Source organism: Myotis yumanensis, unplaced genomic scaffold, assembly GCF_028538775.1.
Source record: "Myotis yumanensis isolate MYYU_CA2020_CCGP unplaced genomic scaffold, mMyoYum1.0.hap1 SCAF_2, whole genome shotgun sequence".
Taxonomy (NCBI): Eukaryota; Metazoa; Chordata; class Mammalia; order Chiroptera; family Vespertilionidae; genus Myotis; species Myotis yumanensis.
This window is the reverse complement of record NW_027223753.1, coordinates 85,249,067-85,275,513: the sequence shown is the minus strand read 5'-3', so window position 1 is coordinate 85,275,513 and position 26,447 is coordinate 85,249,067. Positions and strand designations below refer to the sequence as shown.

Below are 26,447 nucleotides of genomic sequence, written 5' to 3'. Positions count from 1 at the left end.
CCACTAAGATCTTTCTGCTGAACATCTTTATCCAGGTGTCCCACCATCATGATCTAAATCTAGCATGGCAATATTACCTATTCCCCAACTCACGGCAATATTACCTATTCCCTAACTCAGAGATTTCTGTCCAGTAAAATGACTTTCAATCAGTCACGGGGGTTAACGATCTGGAAGTTATTGGCTCTCTGTGGCCTCAGTAGAACAGACAACTCATTGGTCCTGTCTTCATAGTGTTGTTCCCTCTGCCCTTCCTTTGCCACACTCAATGTTTAGGTCTTGTGTCTTTTTGCCCAGATGAATAGAATGTGCAATATTATACATTGAGAATGTTGACCTTTAACAAAAAGATAATAATATATCTAGCCAGCAAAAATAGGTTTATTTAAGAACAACAAAAATTTGCAATTCAGGATGCATGGTCTAATGGTGAACCTCTCAAAAGTCCAAAGAAACAAAGAAGATGAATTTTTTTTCTGTGGACTTGAGGAGGGGGGGCTATTGTAAACAAAGCGTTCATTGTAGGAAATAAAGTTTAAAGTATAGTGACTTTCCATTGGCTGAGTTATGGCAATCTCCCATTGGCTAAGCTGTTACTGGATGAGGAGGAATCTTTTCTTCTTCCTGGTGAGTATCACTTCTTTTAGAGGATGTCTTAACAATAAATGAGAAAATAATGGCTTTTTCCTGTTGGGGCCAGTATTATGTATTGAGTGTCATCTGCATGAGAGTCCTCTTCTCCATTTTAAATGTGGTTTCTGTTTATTAATTTTCATATGAACATAACAAGGAAATATGAGAAAAATGTATATTTTTATTTTAAAAGGTAAGAGAACAAGCATGCCTAACATTTGCTATAGGGATTGACCCTGTGGCTCTCACTTGGCCCATATGCTTTATGGTCATATGTGAAAGAGAATAATAGGAAGTATCCTGAGGCCATAGTAAGAGTTCCACTTTTGTTATATCACAATGCATTGCTGTTTCCTTGTTATGAGTTGATTCCAATGGGCTTAATTTTGTAAAAGCAAGACCTTAACATAGTAAGTCATTACTAGACTGGCCAGGCAGTCCTTTTGTACCACACAGGAGTTTTCTGTTTTCTTCTTGGCAAAGCATGTACAGGCAAGTTACATTTTTGTCTCCTCTTAAAAGATGGTGTTGCAGGTTGGGTTTCTGAGAAGGAAATTCTGAGACACAGCCTGCAAGATGATTATGAAGGCATGCCCTTGTTTCAACATGAGTAAAAGGAAGGAGAAGAAGGAAGCAGGGCCGAAAAGAGGGAAAAGACAGCTGCATTGCAGGCCAAAGGCAACCTTAGCTGACCCCACGGGAGCTCTGGGGCTAGATTGACCTTCCAAGCTGTGCTTAGGCTGAGCTGGCCAGATCTTTCTTTTCATGCATGGGTCAATCCCTGGTGTAGGCTGCCACAGGACAGGGTGTGGAGGAGGCAATCCCTGAAGTGCCACCAGCACTCCCTATAGGTAGAGCCACACTCTGACATCGAGGGGGGCACGTAAGGATGGTCCATCCAAGAAGAGAACTATACAAGGTTTGCTGGCCTTTTCTGCAACAAAAAGATAGCGTGGCTCTTTAAAGCATACTACATAGCAGGCAGTTCTGGGGGGAAAAAACACATTTGATCTGTTTCCTCAAGATAAAGAGGATGGCTTAACAATAATGAGAAAGTAATTGCTTTTGAAAGAAATGCAGCCTATTGAGAGAATATTTTGAAAACATTCCCATTATTTTATGACTTAATTGTCAAAAACTACACACTTTCGTGCCTATCTGCACACATACTTGGAACTAGATTTTTTTTCACTTGTTTAAAAATGTTCCAAACAAATAGTTCCCATGGATTTATTTTATTTCATTTTAGAGAGAAAGGGGAAGGGAAAGGGAAAGAGAGAAATGTGAGAGAGAGAACATTTGTTGTTCCATTTATGCATTCATTGGTTACTTCCCGTATGTGCCCTGACCTGGGATCCAACCCGAAACCTTGGCGTACCACGATGATCTAACCAAGTGAGCTTCACAGCCAGGGCTCCCATGGATTTCTAACCTTTTCATAAAAACAATAAAAATGCATCATCTTCCAATTAGTGTTTGAGAACAATTAACACAGGAGAGATGGAAATTTACTAGCTAAATATCAACAAAAATCTTTTTATAGTAAGTGGATTGGGATTGAAACCACTTGTATGACAATATAGAAAGGTGGTCAGGAATGCCCTGCTTTAATTTGCATCCCTGGATATTTTGAGTAATTTTTTACAATTCTGACAAACATTAAAATTAAGCATTAAGATAAACCAAACTTAAATCACTGAGCTGCTGAATTTCAAAGTATTAATCAGCTTCAAAAGATTTTTTAAGTAATGGAGACTATTTTGTGATTATTATGGGTTGAATTGTATCCCATGAATATATCAGTGGAAATCCTCACCTCCAATTCTCCAAGATGAGTGACTTGGAAATAGGATTGTTGCAGACATTCAGGTATTGCCTCCTTTTCAAAATTTTGCCTTTCCCCACAAAAGACCTACATTAGTGCCTCTTTTCACTATTTGGAAGAAATCCAAAGAGTTTTTTGCTTTTACATATAAAGGGGAAAAACGAAAGTAGCATCCAATGCATGTTTTGCAGAGGCAGCTCGGGGCAGCCCACACCCTGAGCAGCGAGGGTGGTCCCTTCAAGCTCCTTCCCCACAAACCAAAATCAGCATTTCAGCAAATTCGCCAGGGCTGTGGACTGTGTCTGTGACCCCTGCGCTTTATCTCAATTTACTCTGTGCATCTATCTGTTAGCAAGATGTGTCCTAAAGGTATCAGAGCTCACAAGGTGCTTAGTGTAAAACGGGCATAATTAAGGGTATTTGGTATAATTTGGTCGGTTATCTTTGGGGTCTGGGAACAATAAAAAAATTTTTCCTTATAAAGTAATGGCAATTGCTTCTTCGTTTTTTTGTTTGTGAAAGATGTCATAAGAACATTCTAATTTCAGATAGTGGGGGAAACCTGGAATTAGTTAAATTAACGACTGTTGATCTTATAAAAAGAGAAGGCAGTGGCACAGAGGGAAAATAGCCATGAGAAGAAGAGGCAAAGATTGGGTGTATGCTGCCAAAGGTCAGGACATGTTGGGGTTGGGGGAGGCAGTGTCCAGAAACTAAAAGAGCCCAGGGCGGATCCTCCCCTAGAGGTTTTAGAGATGTCATGGCCCTGCCATCACTTTGATCTTGTACTTCCAGCCTCCAGGACTGTGAGAGAATACATTTCTGTCATGTTAAGTTACCCAGTGTGTGGTACTTGTTACCCTGGCAAACTAAACATGAGTATTAATATTGTTACCTATCATTAAAAATAAAAACTTACTTTATTTCATTTCTAGCTCTTTCTTTGTAAGCAAAAAAACCATGTATTAATGTGTGTGCTCAAAAAAATATTTTAACAAGAATGGCAAGCAATAAAAAACTGTTTGCATTTGTGCTGAAAATTACTTTTGAAAGATCATTTGTAGTAACAATTTGGGGTGTAAAATGTTGAGCTTTTTCATTTGTTTCAGTCAAACCATTTGTAGTAACAGTTTGGAGCTGTAGTAATCCAGGATTCCCTTAATCCAATTTCAGGATTTGAACTTTTAGGGGTCAGCTAGATCAGGCAAAGCTGACCAGGCTGCAGGTTTATTTTTGGTTCCCCCTTTCTCCTGCGGCGCAGCCCTCTGGTGTCTCAGTCCTATGTGCCTGGTAGTCTCCAGGCACCCGAGCCCCGGGCCAGCTTCACCAAAATCCCCAGCATGCTGGAAAGCACTGCTCAGCTTTCTCTTCAGGACCTTCCAGTGCTCCCCTGGATAAACAAGCCCCCAAATGCCAGCTCACTAACATCACTGGATTTCCATTTCTGCCTATTCCCCAATCTTGGCCCAGTTATCACTCATTATTTTATTAGTTTTTTGACACTTAGAGAGATATATATATGTAATTTAAATATATTTTTATTGATTTCAGAGAGGAAGGGAGAAAGAAAGAAAGATAGAAATATCAATGATGAGAGAGAATCATTGATTGGCTGCCTCCAGCATGCTGCACACTTGGGATTGAGCCCGAAACCCGGGCATGTGCCCTGATCGGGAATCGAACCTTGACCTCCTGGTTCATAGGTTGACGCCCAACCACTGAGCTACACTGGCCGGACTAGAAAGATTTTTTAAATTCAGATTTTTAAGTTGTATTGAGCCAGAGGCTTGGCCCCACTTATCTAGTCTACCTTTACCAAAAGCACAATAAAAAAAGGTCCGGAGACCACTCTTCTGGACTATGCCAATGATCTCTTTCCCCACCCCCAATCTCACCTCTACTCTGCTGACAGATCTATGTTTTTAAAACATTTTCATCAAGTCATTTCCTTGCTAAAAAAAAGAAAAAGAAATAAAAAAGTCTTAGTGACTCTCACTGTGTGGTGGCTTTTACTATGTCAACTTACCCTGTGTGGTTCTGGATCAGTGTTGGCCATTAGAGACATTTTGGATGCTATTTGGGAGATAGAAATAAAGCAACAGCTAATTATTTTTTCAATATTTTAATGGCTGGTGGAAGGTGCCAGGCACAGTGTCTCTGACCTGCAGCTAGCCCACCTCGTGGGAGCAGCTCCATGCTGAAGGGTTCCAGCATCGTCACCCAAAGCATCGAGGTTGGAGGTGAAACGAGGTAGGTGTGGGTTCCAGTTAGTAGGTAATAGTTGTCCCCTTAGTCCTAGTTCACCCTTGCTCTTGTCCACATCCAACTTTCCTTCCCCAATTCCACTATAGCCACTATAGGCTCGGCACTAGACCTGGAGGCAATTGCCTGTATGGACTGCCCTGCCTTCTTTCTTATAATAATTGCCTTTGATTCTTGTAATAATTGCTTTTAATTCACACAATTTCCTTTGATTCTTACAATAATTCCCCTATTACCTTATGGGCGCATGGTGGTTCTGCTTCTCTGATCAAACCCTAACAGTCTGTATTCCAAATTAAGTAAAAATGAATTGAATAACACCAATCCTGCTACCCAGTTCCTCCATTGTATATTAGAATATGTTGTTATTGAGATTTGTAGCTAACATTTATTGAAGACTTCCTAGGTGCAGGGCGCTTGTTAAGTAAGCTTTCTATAGCATCTCATTAAATTCTCAAAATAATCCCCTGAAGAAGATACTAGTATTATACCTTTTTTACAGATGTTTACAAATGTCACACAGGCTTAGTAATTCAATCAAGTCAGAAGTCACAGCCACAGTCTAATTATAAAACAGGAGTTCTCAACCACCTGTACTCCAAATTCATTAGAACTGAAAGAAATTGTGTCTTTTCCATGGACTCTTAAGGACCCTCACACTTCCTCCACATACATTCACAAAATGCATGTTCATTACTTTAGGACTTTTCCCTTAATCTTCCCCTTTTCTCAAGAACTTTCCTAATGTCATAGCCAGTCTTGTGGTAAAACAGAAACAAAATTTCAAGCCAGACTGACCAGGGTTTGAATGTCAAATCTATTCATTACCTACTACCAAATTTTTTAGATTCCCTAAGCCTCAATCTCATCTATAAAATTTCTATGATATATGTGTAAAATAAGATTTAATATTGTCATTTATGCACAGTAAAAGAAATAAAAAAATTCCTGAATCCCCTTGCTGGAGTATGGATTTTCAACTTTTAAAAACTATAACCCACAGTAAGAATATATTTTGCTTTGCAACTGAATTTACACATATACATACACACACAAAGAACTGAAACAAGTTTCATGAGTACTGCTTGCCTTTACTACTTGTAGTACACAGTGATCTATTCTATTCTATTCTATTCTATTCTATTCTATTCTATTCTATTCTATTCTATTCCATTCCATTCCATTCCATTAGTGGCTGGTCATGACTCACTAAACTGATTTCGTGAAGCACAGATGGGTCAACATTGAAAAAATGCTGAGCCGTTTGGATTCTTTTATGTAAGGAGGCATATTTTGTTTATTTTTGTGTTAGTTTTGGCACAGAGTAGGCATTTGGTAAATATTTGCTGTAGAACTGGGTTTCCTTGAGGACAGGAGTCTTGTCTTAGTTACCTTATATGTATCCCACATTTAGTATAATTCTTTCCACAATACTTAGAGAACAAATGACTAAAACGCAGGCCTATTTCCAGGCTTTAGAGATCAAACATTTGGATCAATCAATATGTGACAAGCATCTACAATGTGGCAATACCTAAATGCCAAATTCCTGGCTCCTTCTGTTAATTATCTTAAAAGCAGTGTGGGATCGCTGAGGGGGAACAATGAATACATGTTGCCCAACTGAGAAATTTAAAAAATGAGTAAGACATATGGAGGCCATAATATCATCTTTATTAATAATGAAGACTAAGTCAGAGAACGAATAACAATGTGAGAGCCAGTCAGGCCTGTTAATTAACCCCTAATTTGAGGCATTGCTGAAGTGAGGTGGCCCTCCCTCATGCCCAAGCAGAATGTGGGAGGAAATGAGCTCAGCAAACCCAGTTTGTTTTTTCTAAATGTACTAATTAGATAAGTCACTCCTCCCCTGACCAGCGACAGAGGGAGTAAAAGCATAGAGAGACCAGACATATTATTACCAATTGAGCTTCCTCTTTTATGGAAAGAAATAGCAGAGGAGTAGATGTTCCCTTTAAAAAATCATATTTTGGAAACGACATATATAGGTGAAATGCTAAATAATATATATGTATATATAAATTACTACATAATATAAAACAACCCAAGGAATATCAAAGGTGGATACCTAATTAACTTTTATTTTATTTTATTTTTTTAAAAATACATTTTATTGATTTTTTTTACAGAGAGGAAGGGAGAGGGATAGAGAGTTACAAACATCGATGAGAGAGAAACATTGATCAGCTGCCTCCTGCACACTCCCCACTGGGGATGTGCCTGCAACCAAGGTACATGCCCTTGACCGGAATCGAACCTGGGACCCTTGAGTCCGCAGGCCGACACTCTATCCACTGAGCCAAACCGGTTAGGGCTAATTTTTAAATATAGTTGGTACTAGTGTTTCTCAAGTCTGACTGTTTATCAAAACCTGGAGGACACTATCAACAATAAAAAATATATTTAAAGTGTGTCTGGGTGTGTGTGTGTGGGTGTGAGTGTGTGCATTCTGAGTGTGTGTGTGTATTTGTGTATCGGTGGTCCCTCAGGTTCTGGATGTTGCGGACAGTATGAGGCAAGCGCAGGGCGATGGGGACCAGTTTAATATATATATATATATATATATATATATATATATATATATCTCCTATATAATAAAAAGCTAATATGCAAATTGACCAAATGGTGGAACAACCCATTGCTATGATATGCACTGACCACCAGGGGGCAGATGCTCAGTGCAGGAGCTGCCCCCTGATGGTCAGTGGGCTCCCACAGGGGGAGCGCTGCTCAGCCAGAAGCTGGACTCACGGCTGGCAAGAGCAGCGGTGCTGGCGGAAGCCTCTCACACCTCCACGGCAGCGCTAAGGATGTCTGAGGGCTCCCAGACTGCAAGAGGGCGCAGGCTGGGCTGAGGGACCTCCCCCTCTAAGTGCACGAATTTTGTGCACTGTGCCTCTAGTCTAAAATAACACCCCTATCTTTATCACCTTGTCTTTCTTGTTTTCAATATAGGAATTAGCAGTTCCTGAGATTTCCTTATTTACACTTATTGTCTGTATCTTCCAACTATAATAATAATCTTGAGCATAAACACCTTTGCTTGTCTTACTGACTGCTGTACCCCTAGCACTTACAACAGTGCTTGGCATATGTGAAGAATAGAGAGAAAAGCCTTTAAAATAAATTCTTCCAGTTCTGTTTTTTTCAACTCTTCAACTAGGTTTTAATAAAATGTGTTTTATTTTTGCAATAGAATTGAACCATCTATTAAAAAAGCATCAATTGATTAAAAAAATACATCTTAGTTGCACTGGGCTCATTCTCTCCTCATAGAAAATTGTATTAAATCTTCGGCAGAGTCGTTATCCCTTAATATTTTCATATACCAGTATAGCATGGATTTGTTCATAATACTGTTGTGTAGGGAATACACAATTATTTTCAAATATATCCTGACATGGTGAGGATATATTTAATAAATCCGGGGATTGCTGCATAGATTCTGTGTTTGTTTTTTTTTTGAGAGAGGAGAGGGTAAAGGAATTTGTAGAATAAAAAGGTATTTCAGGGAGCAAGAGAGTCAGAGGAAAACATGAAGGCTTTATCTGGTTCTTTCTAAAAGTGGACTATACGTTTATTCTCTCCTCTTTTGGGGGCACCTCCTTAATGAATGAATGTAACCTGGCGGAATTGAAGACTTTTAATTTCAGGTGCTGCTGGAGTCCAACCCCAGCAGGTCCAGGGGTCCCCAAAGGTGTGGACGGAGTTGGCGAAGAAGGAATGACACGAAGACAGCCTTCAGTTGATCAGCAGCCTAGTCAGGACCTCTAGCCAGGATCTCCAGCCAAAGTTCTGGTTAGGAACTCCAGCCAAGCTCTGGTTAGGATCTGATCAGGATCTGATGTTTATTGTCTTGTTACATCTGTATTTATGCCCCTTTTTATTTTTTAAATGATAGTGCATGCAAATCAGTGGCCACCTCTCAGATTGGGCTGTTTAAGACTCGGAAGAAGACTGGCAAGCAATGACAATACGCATAGCTATAAACACAGTGGATGAAGTGCACAAGGAGCCCCGTTTCCTAGGAGGTGGCCGGCCTCTTCAGTCAAGAGATTTCAGCTGTCCTCAAGTTGTTGGTTTGATTGTCTTTTTTTATTTTATTTATTTTTTTTATTATTTTTAGAACCGAACTGGATTTTATTTGACACGGATCACAATAGGACTGCAGGAATAGCAAACTGAAAAGACAAAGCAGAAAAGACCCCGTTCTATCTAACTTACAATGAAGTCACAGGAGGGCAAGTAATTAAATGAATAACAAAACAGTTGAGCTTGATGGAGAATATTCTTTTTCTAGTGCCCGTACTTTTGGAATTCCCACTCTCTGCTGTCCAGCGGACACACTTGCCGTGTTTTGAGCCAGCGAGAAATGCAGTGGAAGTGAAAAGCATGATTACAGACTCCCCATGCAACGGTGCACTCTTGAGAAGGGGCAGATGCCTGGTTCGCCTGACATTCTATGCAAAGATCCATAGCGTGGTTCCTGCAGATGGCACAGTTATCAACCTCAATGTCCCAGGACCAGAGGGCTACTGCTTTCCAGCTTTTCACTTCAAAGCGCTTCTTGCCCTTGCCGCTGTTGGTGCCGCTCTGGGTATCCACATCCTTCGCTGCCGCCATTCTGGAAACACTCGGTCTCAGGTTCCTGTTTGGGTGCCAGATGTTGGGGCCCAACCCCAGCAGGTCCAGGAATCCCCTATTCGGGCGCCAGATGTTGGGGTCCAACCCCAGCAGGTCCAGGGGTCCCCAAAGGTGTGGACGGAGTCGGCAAAGAAGGAATGACACGAAGACAGCCTTCAGTTGATCAGCAGCCTAGTCAGGGCCTCTAGCCAGGATCTCCAGCCAAAGTTCTGGTTAGGAACTCCAGCCAAGCTCTGGTTAGGATCTGATCAGGATCTGATGTTTATTGTCTTGTTACATCTGTATTTATACCAGTCAATTTTAATCCTGTCAATTTCTATTGCAAAGGTTAGGGCGTTTCTTATCTCCCTTCCAGGGAGTAAAGATTATGTAGCTTAAGCATGATTGTTCGTCGTTAAAGTGATTAACTACCCGCCTGGCATTTAGTTAAGGGGTTGTATCCCCTCCCTAACCTCAGGGGAAAATCCCCACCTGGGGAAACAACCTTTCTCAGAGAGGTGACCTTGGTTAAAACACATGGCGCTAAGGAGAGCAAACATATTAAGAACAATATGCTATATATGCCAGGTCCCTTGACACATATGCTGTGCAGATGTTTCTTTGCTGCAGCGACTGTGTCAAGCAGCAAGGATGGACCGGCTTCCAGCAAGGTGCAGAGAGAAAACTTGAGCTTATGAAAGTGTCCTGTTTCACGGTGGTTTGTTCAAGTCAGTGCGGCAAAATCTTCAGTTGTGGGTCATCTGTCGCTTGGTCTCAAGGGAGCAGCATGGATTAAACTGACAACTGAGGTGAATTAAGGGCAAAGCAGATGTCCTTAAGTCCCCCGCGGACCATTTCTAAAATACATTATCTTTGAAAACATACAACATCTGTTACAGGGAGAAAAGGAAGATTCCGTGCCTCAGGCCGGTGTCTTCGGCAGGGATGTGAGGACTTGCTCAAAAGTCCCAAGTATACAACCAGCGCCCCCAGCTATAAAGCTAGGTTCACAGGCAACCAGTTTTTCAGGCAGCTGCCACCTCTTTCTTTCCTCTTCGTGCTTCGTCAATCATGGTTTTAAACAAAACGGCTTTGTATGTGGAGTAATGGTCGAACTCCGGCGCTTTGGCACAGACAACTGCACGGGTAATGGGAATACAAAACCCGCAGTCTGAAGACAGAGGTTGTGGCTTGAGAAAAACCAAAGGCAGAGAGGGGGAGACAGGGAGGGAGAAGCAACGCTGCTGAGTCGGTGGTGCATTCTGGGAGTTGTAGTCCATGTGGGACAGCTTTCTCAAGCCTCCACGGGGCGCTGGACTCCAATTCCCAGCCGCCCCTGCGCCACGGAGGAGGCCAGGGGTGGGGACTACGGGGGTTGAGCTGCCGCAGGGGGAGGGGGTCTGGGGCTGAGAAGCAGCTGTTAGCGGCTGCCAGGAGACGTTATCGGCCGTTCGTTAGGGCCGAGGAAACCCTCGGGAGGGCGGCGACGTGGGCCGTGTGATCGCCGCGCGTCCCTGTGCCTGTCCTCTCCTTCCACGGGCGCGTGGGGTCCGCCATGGAAGCGCATCCGGTCGCCGCCGGGGTCTCCCGGCACCGCGTCCCAGGCTCCCGGGAGCGATGAGGGGGTAGACGAGGCATTCCGCGACCCGCCTCTGCCCGCGCTCCGCCCGCCGGGGCGTGAAGAAGGGTCGGCCGGGTTGGCCCGCCGGCCGCGGTGTCTGCCCCGCGCCGCCCCGCCCCGCCCCCTGGGGGCGCCCGCCTCCCATGCCGCCCCGCCGCCGCGCTGCGCCCGGAGCCCGCCGCTGAAGCCCCGGACCCGCCCGCCGGCCGCGCGCGCCCACCGCCCCGCCGCTCTGAGCCGGACGCCCCTCTACCCGCAAGATGTGGCACAACGTGGGGCTGACCCTGCTGGTGTTCGTGGCCACGCTGCTGATCGTCCTGCTGCTGATGGTGTGCGGTGAGTGGGGCATCCGCCGTGGGGCAGTTGCACGCTGCGGTGCACGCGCCAGCTCTCCTCGTGTTGCTGACTGGCTTGTTCTGTCTGGTTAAAAAATTAAAAAAAAAAAAATTAAGGCGTGAATGGACAAGTGTCTGAAAATCATCTGTTGTCCAGTTACCTCTCAGGGGTGAGCTCAGCGGAGATGTGCCCCTGACCTGTGACCACCGCTGGCATCCCGGAGAGGGAGAGAGAACGGGATCCAGGTCTGGGCATCTTCACTCGGGGTTACACCAGATATTGCTTCACCGGCAGCTTCTGCTCTTGATTGCCATTCTTACCACACTCTGCCCAGATTTTAACCTTGGCCTGTATTCGAAGGTGAAGTGATTGGCTACTCCTTTTTCTTTCTTTACCGATTCTGACCCTAAAGGTAAAGACAGGTTTCGCTCCCTTCATTCAACTCAGGAATAGGATCAGAGTTGGCTTTGAAGCCCATGGGAAATTGTTTGTTTACTTGGAGTTTCAGGCTTCAACTAAATTCCAAACAGAAATGTTGAGACGAGGCAGAACTTGAAAACGCTGGCTGCGTTAAACTTCCAGGGTTGGGTAACCCGCTCTTAGTTCTGTGATAATGGTGCTGTTTTGTTTGCTGTGAGTTTTTTCCTTCTTGGAAGGACAGGACATAAACTTTCTTCTCAAGGTGCTATTAGCTCAGTTTTAGATCTTTTTGAGTTTTTTATACACAGTAACTGATAACCACAAATCTCTTAGCAGAGTGGCTCAACAACTGTGAAAATTTGGGAAGTATTTCAATGTCATTGAGTTTATTTTCTCATAATTGCATTGACGTATGGGTTCAGATTAATGCAATAACTGGTCAGAATTCAAAATAAATACTATAGGGTGTATTCATTACATGAAAAATGTACTAACTGAGTTGGGTTTGGAGAGGATATGTGTGTAAAGTGTGTTTGTATGTTCCTCCACGTCCCGCGTGGTTCAGGGTTCAGGATCTGGAAGAGGGGCCGAACACAAATGGAAGAGACTAGACAAGAGATAATTTGGAAATTGGGGGGCCAGGCGAGAGCACATCCCAAGAGGATGGACTCCACTTGTGCTCAGGCCTTGCTATCCCTTTTATTGAGTTTGGGATACACCTATAGCCCCTAAGCAGGCAAGTTCCAGTAACAGGCAGACTATCTTATCAGTAAGGATTTACATGACTATCTGGTGGGGAAGTTGCTTCAGCTACCATTGTCTCGACTGAACAGTGGGTGCACAGCCCTAACCTTTGCCAGGGCTTCAAGGGTCACCAGCCTTCCGGGCTCCTTGTCCACACCTCTCTGCTAGAGAAGACAAGAGGCGGCTTCCCACAGATATGGGTGTGTTTGTGCATATGCATATATATGTATTTGTATTTACAAACTTGTATGTATATATTTTTAATTTTCTTTTCTGATGATAAAACAATTGAAAAGACTTTCTCAATTTTCTGCTTTTGAAGTCAAGATTTTGGGCTAATTGTAGGTGTTTAGGATACTTGAAGTAAGGAAAATCAGACCTTTGTTATTTGTTTGGATATGAAGAAGGAAGAAAGCATATACTTTCTTTTCTAATTTGAAGATGCAGGCTACCTGGAGATGGCAGTGAAACATGTAGACTGTGTGATATGTGGCAACACCTTTGATAGAATATTTGCCAAACTTGCCTTTGGGACATTAAAATTCCTAATTGCTACAAATATCAGTCTTTCTCTTGAGATGGACTAGTAAGCCCAGGACAAGTGAAATAGGGAAACTGAGACAAATAGTTAAAAAATCTTGATGCCAAGCAGTTTGTAGACATCTAGCAAATCATGTCTTCCCTAAACCAAGGACACTTAGGAGTAAATGGTTTACACTTCTCCCCAAACAGAGGGTAAATAGCTTAAAACACCCTACCCAGGGAGACAGATAGCGGAAATCCAATTAGTGCCATTTGCCAACCACACCCAAGGACAGATGCAGTTGAGACCCTCCCCTAAGACCGTCCCTAAACACCTAGCATTTTCTTTTTTTTAAATTTAAATTCTTTTTTATTTTATTTAAAAAATTATTTATTGTTTAAAATATTACATGTCTCCTTTCCCTCCATTGACCTCTCCCTGGCTATTCCCACCTCCCAGCACATGCCCTCACCCCCCTGCTCTCTGTGTCCATGGGTTATGCTTTATGCATGCATACAAATCCCTTGGTTGATCTCTTACACCTCCTCCCCCGCTACCCCCCACCTCCCCTCTGAAGTTCAAAGGTCTGTTCGATGCTTCTATGTCTCTGGATCTATTTATTTTTGTTCATCAGTTTATATTGTTCATTATATTCTACAAATGAGTGAGATCACGTGATATTTATCTTTCTCCAACTGGATTATTTCACTTAGCATAATGCTCTCCAAGTCCATCCATGCTGTTGCAAATGGTAAGAGGTCCTTTTTTACAGCAGCATAGTATTCTATTTTGTAGATGTACCATGGTTTTTTAATCCACTCATCTGCTAATGGGCACTTAGGCTGTTTCCAAATCTTAGCTATTGTAAATTGTGCTGCTATGAACATAAGGGTGCAAATATTCTTTCTGATTGGTCTTTCTGATTTTTTGGGATGTACGGTATTCCTAGAAGTGGGATTATTGGGTCAAATGAGAGTCCCATTTTAATTTTTTGAGGAAACTTTATACTGTTTTCCACAGTGGCTGTACCAGTCTGCATTCCCAACAGCAGTGCACAAGGGTTCCTTTTTCTCCACATTCTTGCCAGCACTTGTCATTTGTTGATTTGTTGATGATAGCCATTCTGACAGATGTGAGATGGTATCGCATTATTGTTTTGATTTGCATCTCTCGGATGATTAGTGACTTTGAGCACGTTTTCATATGTCCCTTGGCCTTATGTATGTCCTCTTTCGAAAAGTGTCTGTTTAGGTCCTTTGCCCATTTTTGATTGGATTGTTTATCTTCCTTTTGTTAAGTTGTATGAGTTCCCTATGAATTTTGGAGATTAAACTCTTATCAGATATAACATTGGCAAATATGTTTTCCCATGCAGTGGGCTCTCTTGTTTTGTTGATGGTTTCTTTTACTGTGCAGAAGTTTTTTATTTTGATGTAGTCCCATTTGTTTATTTCCTCCTTAGTTTCCATTGTCCTTGGAGCTGTAGTGGTAAAGATATTGCTATGACAAATGTCTGATATTTTGCTGCCTATTGGTTCTTCTAAGACTTTAATGGTTTCCTGTCGTACATTTAAGTCCTTTATCCATTTTGAGTTTATTTTTGTGTATGGTGTAAGTTGGTGGTGTAGTTTCATTTTTTTGCATGTATCTGTCCATTTTTCCCAACACCATTTATTGAAGAGACTGTCTTGACTCCCTTGTATGCTCTTGCCTCCTTTGTCAAATATTAATTGAGCATAATGGCTTGGGTCGATTTCTGGGTTCTCTGTTTTGTTCCTTTGGTCTGTGTGTCTGTTCTTGTGCCAGTGCCAGGCAGTTTTGAGAAGCGTGGCTTTGTAACATAGCTTGATATCTGGTATTGTGATCCCTCCAACTTTGTTCTTCTTTCTCAGGATTATTGCAGCTATATTTTTTTATTCCACATGAATTTTAGGAGAGTTTGTTCTAGGTCTGTGAAATATGCCAATGGTATTTTAATGGGGATTGCATTGAATCTGTAGATTGCTTTGGGTAATTTGGACATTTTAATGATGTTGATTCTACCAATCCATGAACACAGTATACTGGTATTCTTTAACTTGTTCATATCTTCCTCTATCTCTTTTTTCAGTGTCCTGTAGTTTTTAGAGTACAGGTATTTTACCTCCTTAGTTAAGTTTATTCCTAGGTATCTTAATTTTTTTGTTGCAATGGTATGTGGGGTTATTTTTTTAGTTTCTCTTTCTGAGAGTTCATTATTTATATATATAAAAAGCCAGCAACTGGAGCACTGTAATGACCAGAATGACCAGTCACTATGACGCCCATTGTGGCCAGCCAGCCTGCCAATGGTGGGTGGGGCTGGTGGCCAACCTCCTGTGGCCCCTCTCTCCAGCTGGCCCCGCCCATGATTGTCCCCCCTACCCCAATAGGGGGCGGGACCGGCTGGCCAACCTCCTGCAACCCCTTCCCCCCTGCCCAGCCCCATCCCAGATTGGCCCCCCACCCAGATTAGGGGCGGGGCCGGCCAGCCCACAGCCGGCCCCGCCCCTAATCAGCCCCACACCCCATTCAGGGGTGGGGCCTGCTGGCCAATCACCGGCGGCCTCTCCCCCCTCACTCCTCCCCCCCCCCCCCCCCCCCCCCCGCACCCGGCTGAGCCCTAATTGGGTCCTGATTGGGGCGGGCTGGCTGGCCAACCTCCTACCATCTCCTCCTCCCTACAAGCCCGGTCCTGATCCACCCCGATCAGGGCCAGGCTGGCTGGACCCCATCCATGCACGAATTTGTGCACTGGGCCTCTATATAAAAATACTGTAGATTTCTGGGTGTTAATTTTGTATCCTCCTATGTTGCCAAATTCATTTATTTAATTTAGTAGTTTTTTGATGGCGTCTTTAGGGTTTTTTTTATGTACAATATCATGTCATCTGTGAATAATGACAGTTTTACTTCTTCTTTTACAATTTGGATACCTTTTGTTTCTTCTTCTTATCTGATTGCTATGGCTAGCACTTTCAGTACTATGTCAAACAGGAGTGGTGAAAGTGGGCATCCCTGTTTTGTTCCTGTTCTTAGGGGAAATGGTTTTAGTATTTTCCTGTTGAGGATGATGTTGGTTATAGGTTTGTCATATAAGGCTTTTATTGTGTTGAGGAATGATCTCTTTTTGTCTTATCCATTCAGCCATCCTTTGTCTTTTGATTGGAGTATTTAAGCCATTTACATTTAAGGTTATTATTGATAGGTACTTGTTTGTTGCCATTTTTATACTTCACGCCTATGTTCCTTCTTCCCTTTCTATTCTTTTTCACAACAGTCTCTTTAGCATTTCTTGCATTGCTGGGTTGGTGGTAATAAACTTTCTTAGCCTTTTTTTGTCTGCGAAGCTCCTAATTTCATCTTCAATTTTGATTCATAGCCTTGCTGGATAGAGTATTCTTGGATTCAGTCCCTTGTTTTGTATCACGTTGTATACTTCATTCCATTCCCTTCTGGCCTCATGTGTTTCTGTTGAGAAATTATTTGATAGTCTAATGGGAGATTCCTTGTAGGTAACTTTCTGTCTCTCTCTTTCAGCCTTTAAGATTCTTTCTTAGTCATTAACGTTTGCCATTGTAATATTGTGTCTTGGTCTGGGTCCTTTGGGGTTCATCTTGTTTGGGGCTCTCTGTGCTTGTGTGACTTTTCTTCCCCAAGTAAGGTAAATTTTCTGTCATTATTTCTTCAAATAGGTTTTCTATTCCTTGCTCCTCTTTTTTACCTTCTGGTGCACCTATTGTGCGGATGTTGCTTCGATTCATGTTGTCCCAAATCTCTCTAAAACTTTCCTCCTGCTTTTAAACTTTTTCCCCCAATTGCTGTTCAGATTGTTTTTCTGCCCTGCCTTCTAACTCGCTGATTTGGTCCTCTGCTTCTTTTAGTCTACTTTTGAAACCTTCCATTGTGTTTTTTGCCACTATATCATTCTTCATTTCCTCTTGATTCTTACATATGTGATTGATTTTCTCATCTAGCCAGTTAAGGAACTTTATGACCCTTACTGTGAATACTTTCTCTGACATATTGCTTGCTTCCATTTCATTTAGTTCCCTTTCTGGTGATTTCTCCTTTTCTTTCCTTGGGGGTTGTTTCTTTGTCTCCCCATTTTTGCTGTCTCTTTCTGGCCCTGGGCACCCTGTTTGAGGTTTGAGAGGTTGAAGACCCTATCTGGCCAATGGTCCGGATATTGTTAGCCCAGAGGCTTTATTGTCTCTGCTCTGAGTTGTATCCCCTTCTCCCATGGATCTGGTCTCTCAGTTGTCTTCTTCAGATGCTTGGGGGGGTGGGAGCACTTGCACAGTTCCTCTCGTGTGCGACTTTCTGTGAGGACCCAGAGGCCTCTGGCATGCAATTCTCTGTGTGGTCCCAGCACTTGTGGCAGGGTGGTGCCCTAAGTCCCTCTGGCAGTACGCTTTCATCACAGTCCTGTTGCCCCTGGCTGGGCACACTGTATTGCTCTGGACTGCCCTAGCAGCGCTCTCCTGTGGCCCAGAGTGGGGCGTGTGCTTGGTTGCTCCGGGTAGCCCCAGCAGCAAGTCCTTGGGCTCAGGGTGGATCGTGCATGGGTTGCTCTGGGTCACACAGTCCTTGCTTTCCTGTGGGTGGAGTGAAGCGTGAGCTGGGTTGTTCCAGGTTGCTCCTCCCCAGTATGGAGTGGGCGCAGGTTGCTCTGGGTCACAGTCCGCAGTCTCCTGTGGCCCAAAACATCCAACCTTTTTAAAACCCCTCAAAATGAAGGTCCAGTGTGTTCTCTCCCTCCATGAGAATCCCTAGCCTTATGCCTCCCCTCCCCTTCCTCTTGCTACACAGGCATGCACCTCCTAAACTCTAAGGGAACTCATGAGACTTGCAACCAGGGCAGCAGTGGGCAGTGGCAGTTCATCCTGGGCAAACCCTCTGACTCTGTCCCAAGATTCGCCTTTTCTCTGACTTCTTAAGTGAGCCAAAGTAGTCTCATTTCCTCAGCCCTTCCTTGTTTCATTGTCCCCAGTTTTAGTAAACATTCTCTAAAATTCACCTGGACTTGTGTTGTGAAATTTTTCCTGCACAAAGTCCAGAACCCACACACTACCAGCTGGCCCTAGGCAGACCCACTCAGGGCCAGGTCCTCTTTCTAGTAACACTCTCAGCTCTCAGTAGCTATTTGACTTTGGAGAAGTAATCCAAGACTTTCTGTTGGAAGAACTAATGATGGTGGTGTAGGTGGCAGAAATGACACTGGATGTTAGACCCATGGGGTCAGAGTGGACCTGGGTTCAGCAATCTCAGTACTTGAGTTCTGGGTAGGAAATAATTCAGAGCCAAGACTCAAACTGTAACAGAACATTTATTTATAAAATCACAGAGGTTGTTATAGAGGTAAAGGAAGGACCCTTGGAGCTTGGGAGTGAGGAAGCTAATGGTAGCTTGTGTGTCAATGGTAGCTTGTGGGGGGAGGTAAAGGAGGGGGCAGGAAAGGCCCAGCTGGCTCCTAGGAGGGAGAGCAAGCTAGGTCCTCCCTCCTAAGGGTTTTAAGGGTGGAAATTTTAGGTGAGGCTCCGGGAGAATATCTCAGCAGTTTTCCAGGTTGTCCTTTTAGGGTTGTGGTCTCCACTGATTAATTGGCTGGCATCAGGGGAGGGGGTCATTATTCAATGCAGCTGGTCCTGAGTATAACTGTGGCTGGTTTTGTTGCTTATCTGGGCCTCAAGCTAAAATACAACTGAGGCCTAGATGTTATCTCTAGGGTGGAAAGGTCAGGGGGTCCAAACTGCATGACCAGCGATATGCTAGGGGAGGAAAGGTCACTCTGGGGGGTCAGGGTCGGGGAGAGCCCACCCTCCAATTGTCTGTTGCTAGGCAATCAGGGCTTTCCATCCCGGTGACCTTCTGTACCTGGCCCATCATCCTTGCTCTGCTCATGTTTATCTAACTGCCTACCGCAATGGGGTAGCTTCATGTTTTGACTAGGGTGGGCCTGGGGCTTGTGAAGAGGAGGGGAGGATCCACCCAGACTTGAGGGAGAAACTAGGGCCTTGTATTACTTTGCTAGGGCTGCCATAACAAAATACCACAGACATTAAACAACAGAAATTTATTTTCTCACAGTTCTGGAGGCCAGAAATCTGAGATCAAGGTGTCAGTAGGGTTAGTTTCTTGTGAGGCCTCTCTCCTTGGCTTATAGATGGCTGCGTCCTCCCTGTGTCTTCACATGGTCTTTTCTCTGTGTCTGTGTCCTAATCTTTTCAAATAAGGACAACAGTTATATTGGATTAGGGTCCCATCCTTATTAATTTATTTCACCTTAATTAACTCTTTAAAGGCTCTATCTCCAAATACAGAACTACAGTTGACTTTGGGGGTTAGACATCTATGATACAGGTCTGCCCCATGGAAATCATAGCAAGTTTATTTTAGAACTCTGATTGGGCTCTTTTACCCAGTGAACTGATTTTCAAATTTCAAATTCCTGGGGAGGTTTTCCTTCTATTGTCTATATTGATTGTGTCTACTTTGTCAGTCTCTCATTCAGTCTAAAATGTTTTGCACTCCCACCATTTACTGAAGCTGCTTTTGTCAAGGTCAGTGACAAATGGCTTCCATATTGCCAACTCTGTGGTCACTTATTAGTCCCAATTGTACTCAGCCTTTTATACAAGTGAGCATTCTTTCCATGAAATATTTCTCGTGGCTTTTGTACATATACTTTCATGGTGGTCTTTCTACCTTTGTGGCTAATTATTTGTCTTTTTCTGGCTTCTCATCCCATGGAATTTTTTAAGTGTTTTTTTTTTAATCACAATTTATGGTAGGAAATACATTTTATGTTATTCCTAGTACATTCATAAGTATGTAAATTATATATATATCCATCAATTTATATACATCTTTCTACCTATCATCTCTCTATGAAATAAGAATTTATTGCCCTTTCTCCTTGAGATGCATGCTATTTTGTATTAGCCTACCTAATAAAAGGGTAATATGCAAATTAACAGTCACTCCATCACAAAGATGGCAGTGCCCAGTCCCCTCAGCCCCTTCGGAGTCCCCGAGTCCTGGGGGGCGGGGGGCGGCCGCTGAGAGCAGGCAGCATGAGCGGCCTGGCGGAATGCTTGCTTTGTTGCTATGGCGACGAGGCAAGCAACCCATTCTGGTTGTGGAGAGCCTCTGGGCCATGGAGAGCCTCTGAGCAGTGGGTGTGGAGCGGCCAGGCCCCGAAGAGAGCAGGGAACCACAGGGAGTGGGCCTAAGCCATCAGGGCTCCCGGATTGGAGAGGGTTCCCCTGTGGGCTCCCAGACTGGAGAGGGTGCAGGTCGGGCTGTGGGACCCACCCCCTGTGCACGAATTTTGTGCACTGGGCCTCTAGTATTTCTATAATATACTATGTTGTAATGCAAACATATTTCTGCTTTCAACTTCTTTCCTTTCGTTCATATCTATATAATATACTAGAGGCCCTATGCATGAAATTTGTGCAAGAGTAAGCATTCGCAGCCCCATCTGCCTTGGCCCTCGCAGCCCTAGCTTTGTCCGGAAGTTCGTTCTGCTGTTCGGCCATTTGGTCAATTTGCATATTATGCTTTTATTATTATAGATTATTATAGATTATCCAGTCCTAGAGACTTAAATATAAACTAACTCTAACTAATGACTAAAATTAATAACTTCAGCTTCCACTTCTCTCCTCCATCCCAGGCATGTGCATCAAACTTTTTTCCTTTAAAAAAATTTTTTTTATTGATTTGATAGAGAGAGAGAGAGAGAGAGAGAGAGAGAAAATTGATTTGTTGTTCTGCTTATTTATGTATTCATTGGTTGCTTCTAGTATGTGCCCTGACCAGGGATCAAACCCACAGCCTTGGCATATCAGGATCATGGTCTAATCAACTGAACTGCCTGTCCAGGAAAATGTTTTTTATTTTTTTTTAATATACCCACTTGGAGATCTAATAAGCATCTCAAATGTAATACAGGTGGTCCCTAACTTACAATGATGGTTCAATTTAGGATTTTTTTGACTTTTTTCATTTACGATGGTTGCAAAAGCCATATGCATTCAGTAGAGACTGTACTTTAGATTTTGAATTTTGATCTTTTCCTGGGCTAGCAATATGCAGTTGAATACTCTTGTGAAGTTGGGCAGCACAGTGAGCTGCAGCTCCCAGTCAGCCACAAGAGCATGAGGGTAAAAACTGATCACCAGGGTAAACACCACTGGTACTCTACAAGTGTACTGTGTTGTGTTTTTTGGATATTGTATTTTGACATCCCATCATGTCTATAAAACGCCCATTTGTGTCTCCTGTTACTGGTAAGAAGAGGAAGGCAATTACCCTTAGCATATTTAAGGTAGCTGGGCTATGATGTTTGGTAGGTTAAGTTAATTAAATGCATTTTCAACTTACTATGTTTTTGTTTTGTGTGTGTGTGTGTGTGTGTATGTTTTGCATAACCCCATTGTAAGTTGAGGAGCATTTATATATCTAAAACAGAACTCTTGATTTATACCACCTGTCCCTCCTGTCCATCTCAGATGTTACCGGCAGCCAAGGATTTGGGTGTAATTCTAGGTTTTACCTTTTATTTACTTTCTATCCATCTTCCTTACAAATAGCCACTCCATCTGGAAGTCCAATTTTATCTCTTTAAAAAATCTGATATATATAGGTCGAGCACAGTGTGGGATGGCGCGGACCGCCGACTGAGGACAGCAGCCTCAGTGGCCGACAGAGTGCTTATGATTTCACGTATTTTTGCTGAATTTGTAAAAGAGGCACATCGATGATGGATTAACAAGAACGTTGAAATTCTATGCACAGTTTCAAATTGGAGCATACTGAATATTCACCCTAGTTCAGCAGCTTTGCTGCTCACTTAAATGCAGATGAATGAAGACCCCATTTGAGAAGACACCTGGCCAGCAGTCCAGAGCTGATGCAGGCCATGCTGGTGTATCTGCAAGCATGATGAAAAAAAGGACGTCCCACAAAAAACACCAGAGCAGTGTGGGGCTGAGCAAACCCGTGTCCCAGCCTCGACAGAACATCATAGGCTGCAGGATTCAGCATGGGTGGAAGGAGGGCAGTGGCCCTGTCACCCAGTAGAAAGGAACCGTTCTGGACCTGTAAACCCTTCTTTGTATCTTATAAAATACCATGGATTTGACTGTGTTGATGGACTAGAGCTTAATAAAGATGAAAGAGTCTCTGCACTGGATGTCCTCCCTGATAGAGTTGCAGCATCTCGAATCGGCAATGTACACTTAGCCGACACAATGATTGACAAAGCTGTAGAGCACATGTTTGAGACTGAGGATGGCTCTAAAGACGAATGGAAGGGAATGACCTTAGCACGTGCCCTTATAATGAACACATGGTTTTACATCATCTATGAGAAAGACCCTGTGTTGTACATGTACCAGCTCTTAGATGATTATAAAAAGTTGACCTTCACATTATGCCTGATTCTAATGATTCACCTCCAGCAGAAAGGGAACCAGGAGCAGTTGTGGACAGCCTGGTAGGCAAACGAGTGGAATATGCCAAAGAAGATGGCTCTAAAAGGACTGGCATGGTCATTCATCAAGTTGAAGCCAAACCATCTGTCTATTTCATCAAGTTTGATGATGATTTCCATATTTATGTCTATGATTTGGCGAAAACATCCTAGATTTTGTCATGAACTTTGCCGAATTTGTGGAACTATTGAATGTGTAATTTGTAGACATAAAGACTCTGCTTTCTATTTTAATGAAAGCTTCAGTGTCCCTGCGAACCCACAATCTCTGCCAGCAGAACGGGTTTTGTTTTGAATAGTACAGATTTATGTGAACACAAAGCATTTTGTGTAAGGAACTCCTTCCTCTTAAAAGAAGTCTGTCTGTTTGGAGGGGAGTTACAGGTAAAAGTTAAGCTAGTATCATTGTCAATTAAAAGTGTAATAGATGAAAAAAAATCTGATATGTTTTCTTTTCCATGTCTGCCACCACTACCACCTTAATTTTTGGCTTGTCTTGGTTTCCTAACTAGTGTTTTTCCACTCCCTCTTTTCTTTATAACCTACGTTTCATATGCTGGTCAGACATTTTTATTCAGAAAACATTTTCTCAAAAGTTTTGAACGAGCCCGCTGGTGTGGCGCAGTGGTTGAGCATCGACCTATGAACCAGGAGGTCACAGTTCGATTCCCAGACAGGACACATGCCCTGCCCAGGTCGTGGGCTCTTTCCCCCGTGGTGGGCATGCAGGAGGCATCCGACCAATGATTCTCTCTCATCATTGATGTTTCTATCTCTCCCTCTCCCTTCCTCTCTGAAATTACATATATATTAAAGGTTTGAACAAAAGAAATCAAGTTAAAAAATCAGTAGTGTTACTGGAGAGGGGAACTGGCCCTGAGTGGTCCTGCCTAGGGCCAGCAGGTAGTGTGTGGGTTCTGGAGTTCATGCAGGAAAAATTTCACATGAGTTCAGGTGAATTTTAGAGCAGCGGTCGCCAACCAGTGGTCCGCGGACCATTGGTGGTCTGTGAGGTCTGATAGGTTGGCAACTGCTGTTTTAGAGGACGTTTATTAAAGCAAGGACAATGAAACAAGGAGGACTGGGAAAATGAGCCTAGGCTGGGGTGCTTTAACTCAGAGAAAAGGGGGCTTTGGGGATAGAGTCAGGGGTTTGCCTGGGATGAACTGTCACTGCCCATTGTTGCCCTGGTTGCAAGCCTCATGGGTCCCTTAGAGTTTAGGAAAGGCATGCCTGTGGGGAAAGATGCTGGCATGCACCTGGAAGGGAGAGCATGTGTTAGGACCTTTGTTTTGGAGGGTTTTAAAGGCGGGGCACTTAGGGGAGGTTCTCAATAGAATATTCATCAGATTTATGCTGATGTACTAAAATGTGGTTTATTTTCTTAACTTCATCTGTCTTTGCCGGTGGTTGACAAATGGCACTAATTGGATTTCTGCTCTCTGTCTCCCTGAGTAGGGTGATTTAAGCTATTTACCTCTGGTTGGGGAGAAGTGCAAATCATTTACTCTTAAGTGTCCTTGGTTTAGGGAAGACATGATTTGCTAGATGGCTGCAAACTGCGTGGCATGTAGATTTTCTAGATGGCTGTAAACTGCTGTTTAACTATCTGTTTCATTTTCCCTGTTTGGCTTGTCCTGGCTTACTGGCCTGTCTCAATAGTACTAGAGAAAATGCAGTTCCCGTCAACTCTCAGTTTCAGTTTCCCCTAGTTAATTACTTCCATATTCCTGAATACTTGATTCATAGTTATTTCTTGATTTTTGCAGTTTTAGACATTACTAACCATGGTAAAGTCCCCATTTCTTTTTCTGCATCCCATTAGTAATGATAATTTTTGGCTAACTTGATAGTCAAAATTTATATTTTGACTCTGTAAATTGTCCCTGCTGGTCAAATAGTATAGTTTGACTACACTTCCTTTCTTATATGGCTCTCTCTCTCTCTCTCTCTCTCTCTCTCTGGAACTCCAATTATAAGGGAAAGTTTATTTAGAAGATTGCAGAGGTAGTAGACAGGCGCTTGGAGCTTAGGAGAAAGACGGAGAGAGATACGCCCCTTGAGGGATGAAAGAGAGAGGAGAGGCCCAGGTGTGCTCCAGCAAAGAGAGAGAGCACGGTGATTCTCCATTTTTCTTGAGGTTAATAATTGCATTTTAAATTTACCTTGTATTACTGTTTTGTATATACATATTATTTGTCACCCTCCCCTATGTTCCATAATCTTACACACATCCATTAGTAATATTTGCCATATGTTCAAAGAAATTGTTCCTTTCCTCCCCTGTCCCTACCTCCAACTCTCCCACCCAGTCCCAAAGCCCTTCTTCCTTCTCAACAACTTTTATTCTCTGCCTACCATTTACCCTCTCTGCTAGAAACTGCTTTCAGATCTCACGTCACCATCTTTCTCAGTTTATACTCTTGTTTTGTTGGAGCACATTTTTCAGTAGCTTTCTAAGAAAGAATTCATGGAAAATAATTTTTTGAGCTAATGTCTGCCTGGAAATGTCTCTTTATTTATTTTATTTTCTACCTTTATACTTGATTGATAATTTGAATAGATTTCATGTTGCAAATAATTTCATCCAGAATTTTAAAATATTACTCCATTGATTTCTAGCTTCCTAGGTCTGATTTTGAGAAATGTAATGCCTTCTCTTTCTTTGTCCTTATTGCTATTCTGAAACATCCTAATGATATGCTTTGGTATGTTTTTTCATTTTTCTGGTTCCTTTGATTCAGGGTTTATTCTGCATTTCTGGGAAATTTTTCTGTTATATTTTTGATAATTTTCTCCCTTCGTTTTCTTCATCCTTTCTGCAACTTCCGTTGGTTGGATGTTGGATTTCTTGGGCTAATTGTTTAACTTTATCTTTTTAGTTTTTATTTTCTACCTTACCTTCTTCCTCTCCCTTTCTTTTGGAAGATATTTGGGGTTTTATTTTCTACCTCTTAATTTTTTATTTTAGCTATCTAATTTTTAATTTTAGAGCTTTCTTGTTTTCTGATTACTCCTTTTATGGCAGCTGTTCTTGCTTCATGTATGTAATATCTTATCTTCATAAACATATTAGTTATAATTGTTTTGTTGTTTTTAATAAAAGTGTTTTTCTTTTCCTTGTATTTTTGCTTGTTTTTATCACATATTTCTTTTTGCTTGTTTACTTTGGATCTTTTTGTCATTGGAGGTTTTCTGCAAATGTCTAGTGATCTGTTTTCTGTTCATGTTTAAGGGTAAGGTAGTAAAAGATGGTGATAAATTCTCAGTGTCTGCTTTGGGCTCACTGCAGGATGATAGGGTTTCTTCTTTAGAGGAATCTTCAATTTTAAGTGCCTGGAGGTCTATTCTCTGGGTATTCCATCTCTCCAGGAAGATATCCTCTTATTTCCCTCTTGGGTGTTGTAAACTTGGCTGCCTACAAGACAGTTCTGTAAGTGGGCTTTGAACTCCTCCTTTTTTTCTTCCCTCCCCTCCCCTCTTCCCATCTCAAGTTTTTTCTACTGGTCCTTATAGAATTTTGGCTCCAATTAGTCTCCCTCTTTCCTGCCATCCAGAGTTTTCTTTCTTTTGCTTTGATGGATCAGTTACTACTCTTAAAAAGTGTGTGGGTTCTTGACTTTATGGAGGAAAGATTTCACAACAGGAACACAGGTAATTTTGAGAGTACATTTATTAAGGCTGGAGATGGTGAAACAAGGGAAGGCTAAGGACTCAAGAAGCAATGGGAGAGACTAGGTGGGACTGCTTTCCCTCTCTAGAAACATTATGGGAAAGAAGTGAGCAAAGGTGGGACTGCTGTCAACTCAGTGGAAAGTCAGAGAAAAGAGGGCCTTGAGAAGCTGCTGCCCATTGCTCCCTTGGTTTGCAAGTCTCATGGGGTCCCTTAGAGTTTAGGAGATTCGTGCCTAAAGTGAAG

At 42.7% G+C, this 26,447-nt stretch overlaps 1 protein-coding gene and 2 pseudogenes across 1 annotated transcript in view; 2 read left to right on the top strand and 1 right to left on the bottom strand.

Annotated features, from left to right (window-relative positions):
* Positions 1–8,501: 8,501 nt before the first annotated feature.
* LOC139001939 (E3 ubiquitin-protein ligase RBX1 pseudogene) lies at positions 8,502–9,379 on the bottom strand (annotated as a pseudogene).
* Positions 9,380–10,758: 1,379 nt separating this feature from the next.
* The window catches only part of SMIM13 (small integral membrane protein 13), a 34,755-nt gene continuing 19,066 nt past the window's right edge, over positions 10,759–26,447 (top strand). Inside the window, exon 1 of the mRNA XM_070405733.1 lies at positions 10,759–11,321. Coding sequence (XP_070261834.1) covers positions 11,246–11,321 — 76 coding nt within the window. The 5' untranslated portion in view covers positions 10,759–11,245. The remainder of the gene's footprint in view (positions 11,322–26,447) is intronic.
* LOC139001938 (spindlin-1 pseudogene) lies at positions 21,901–22,681 on the top strand (annotated as a pseudogene).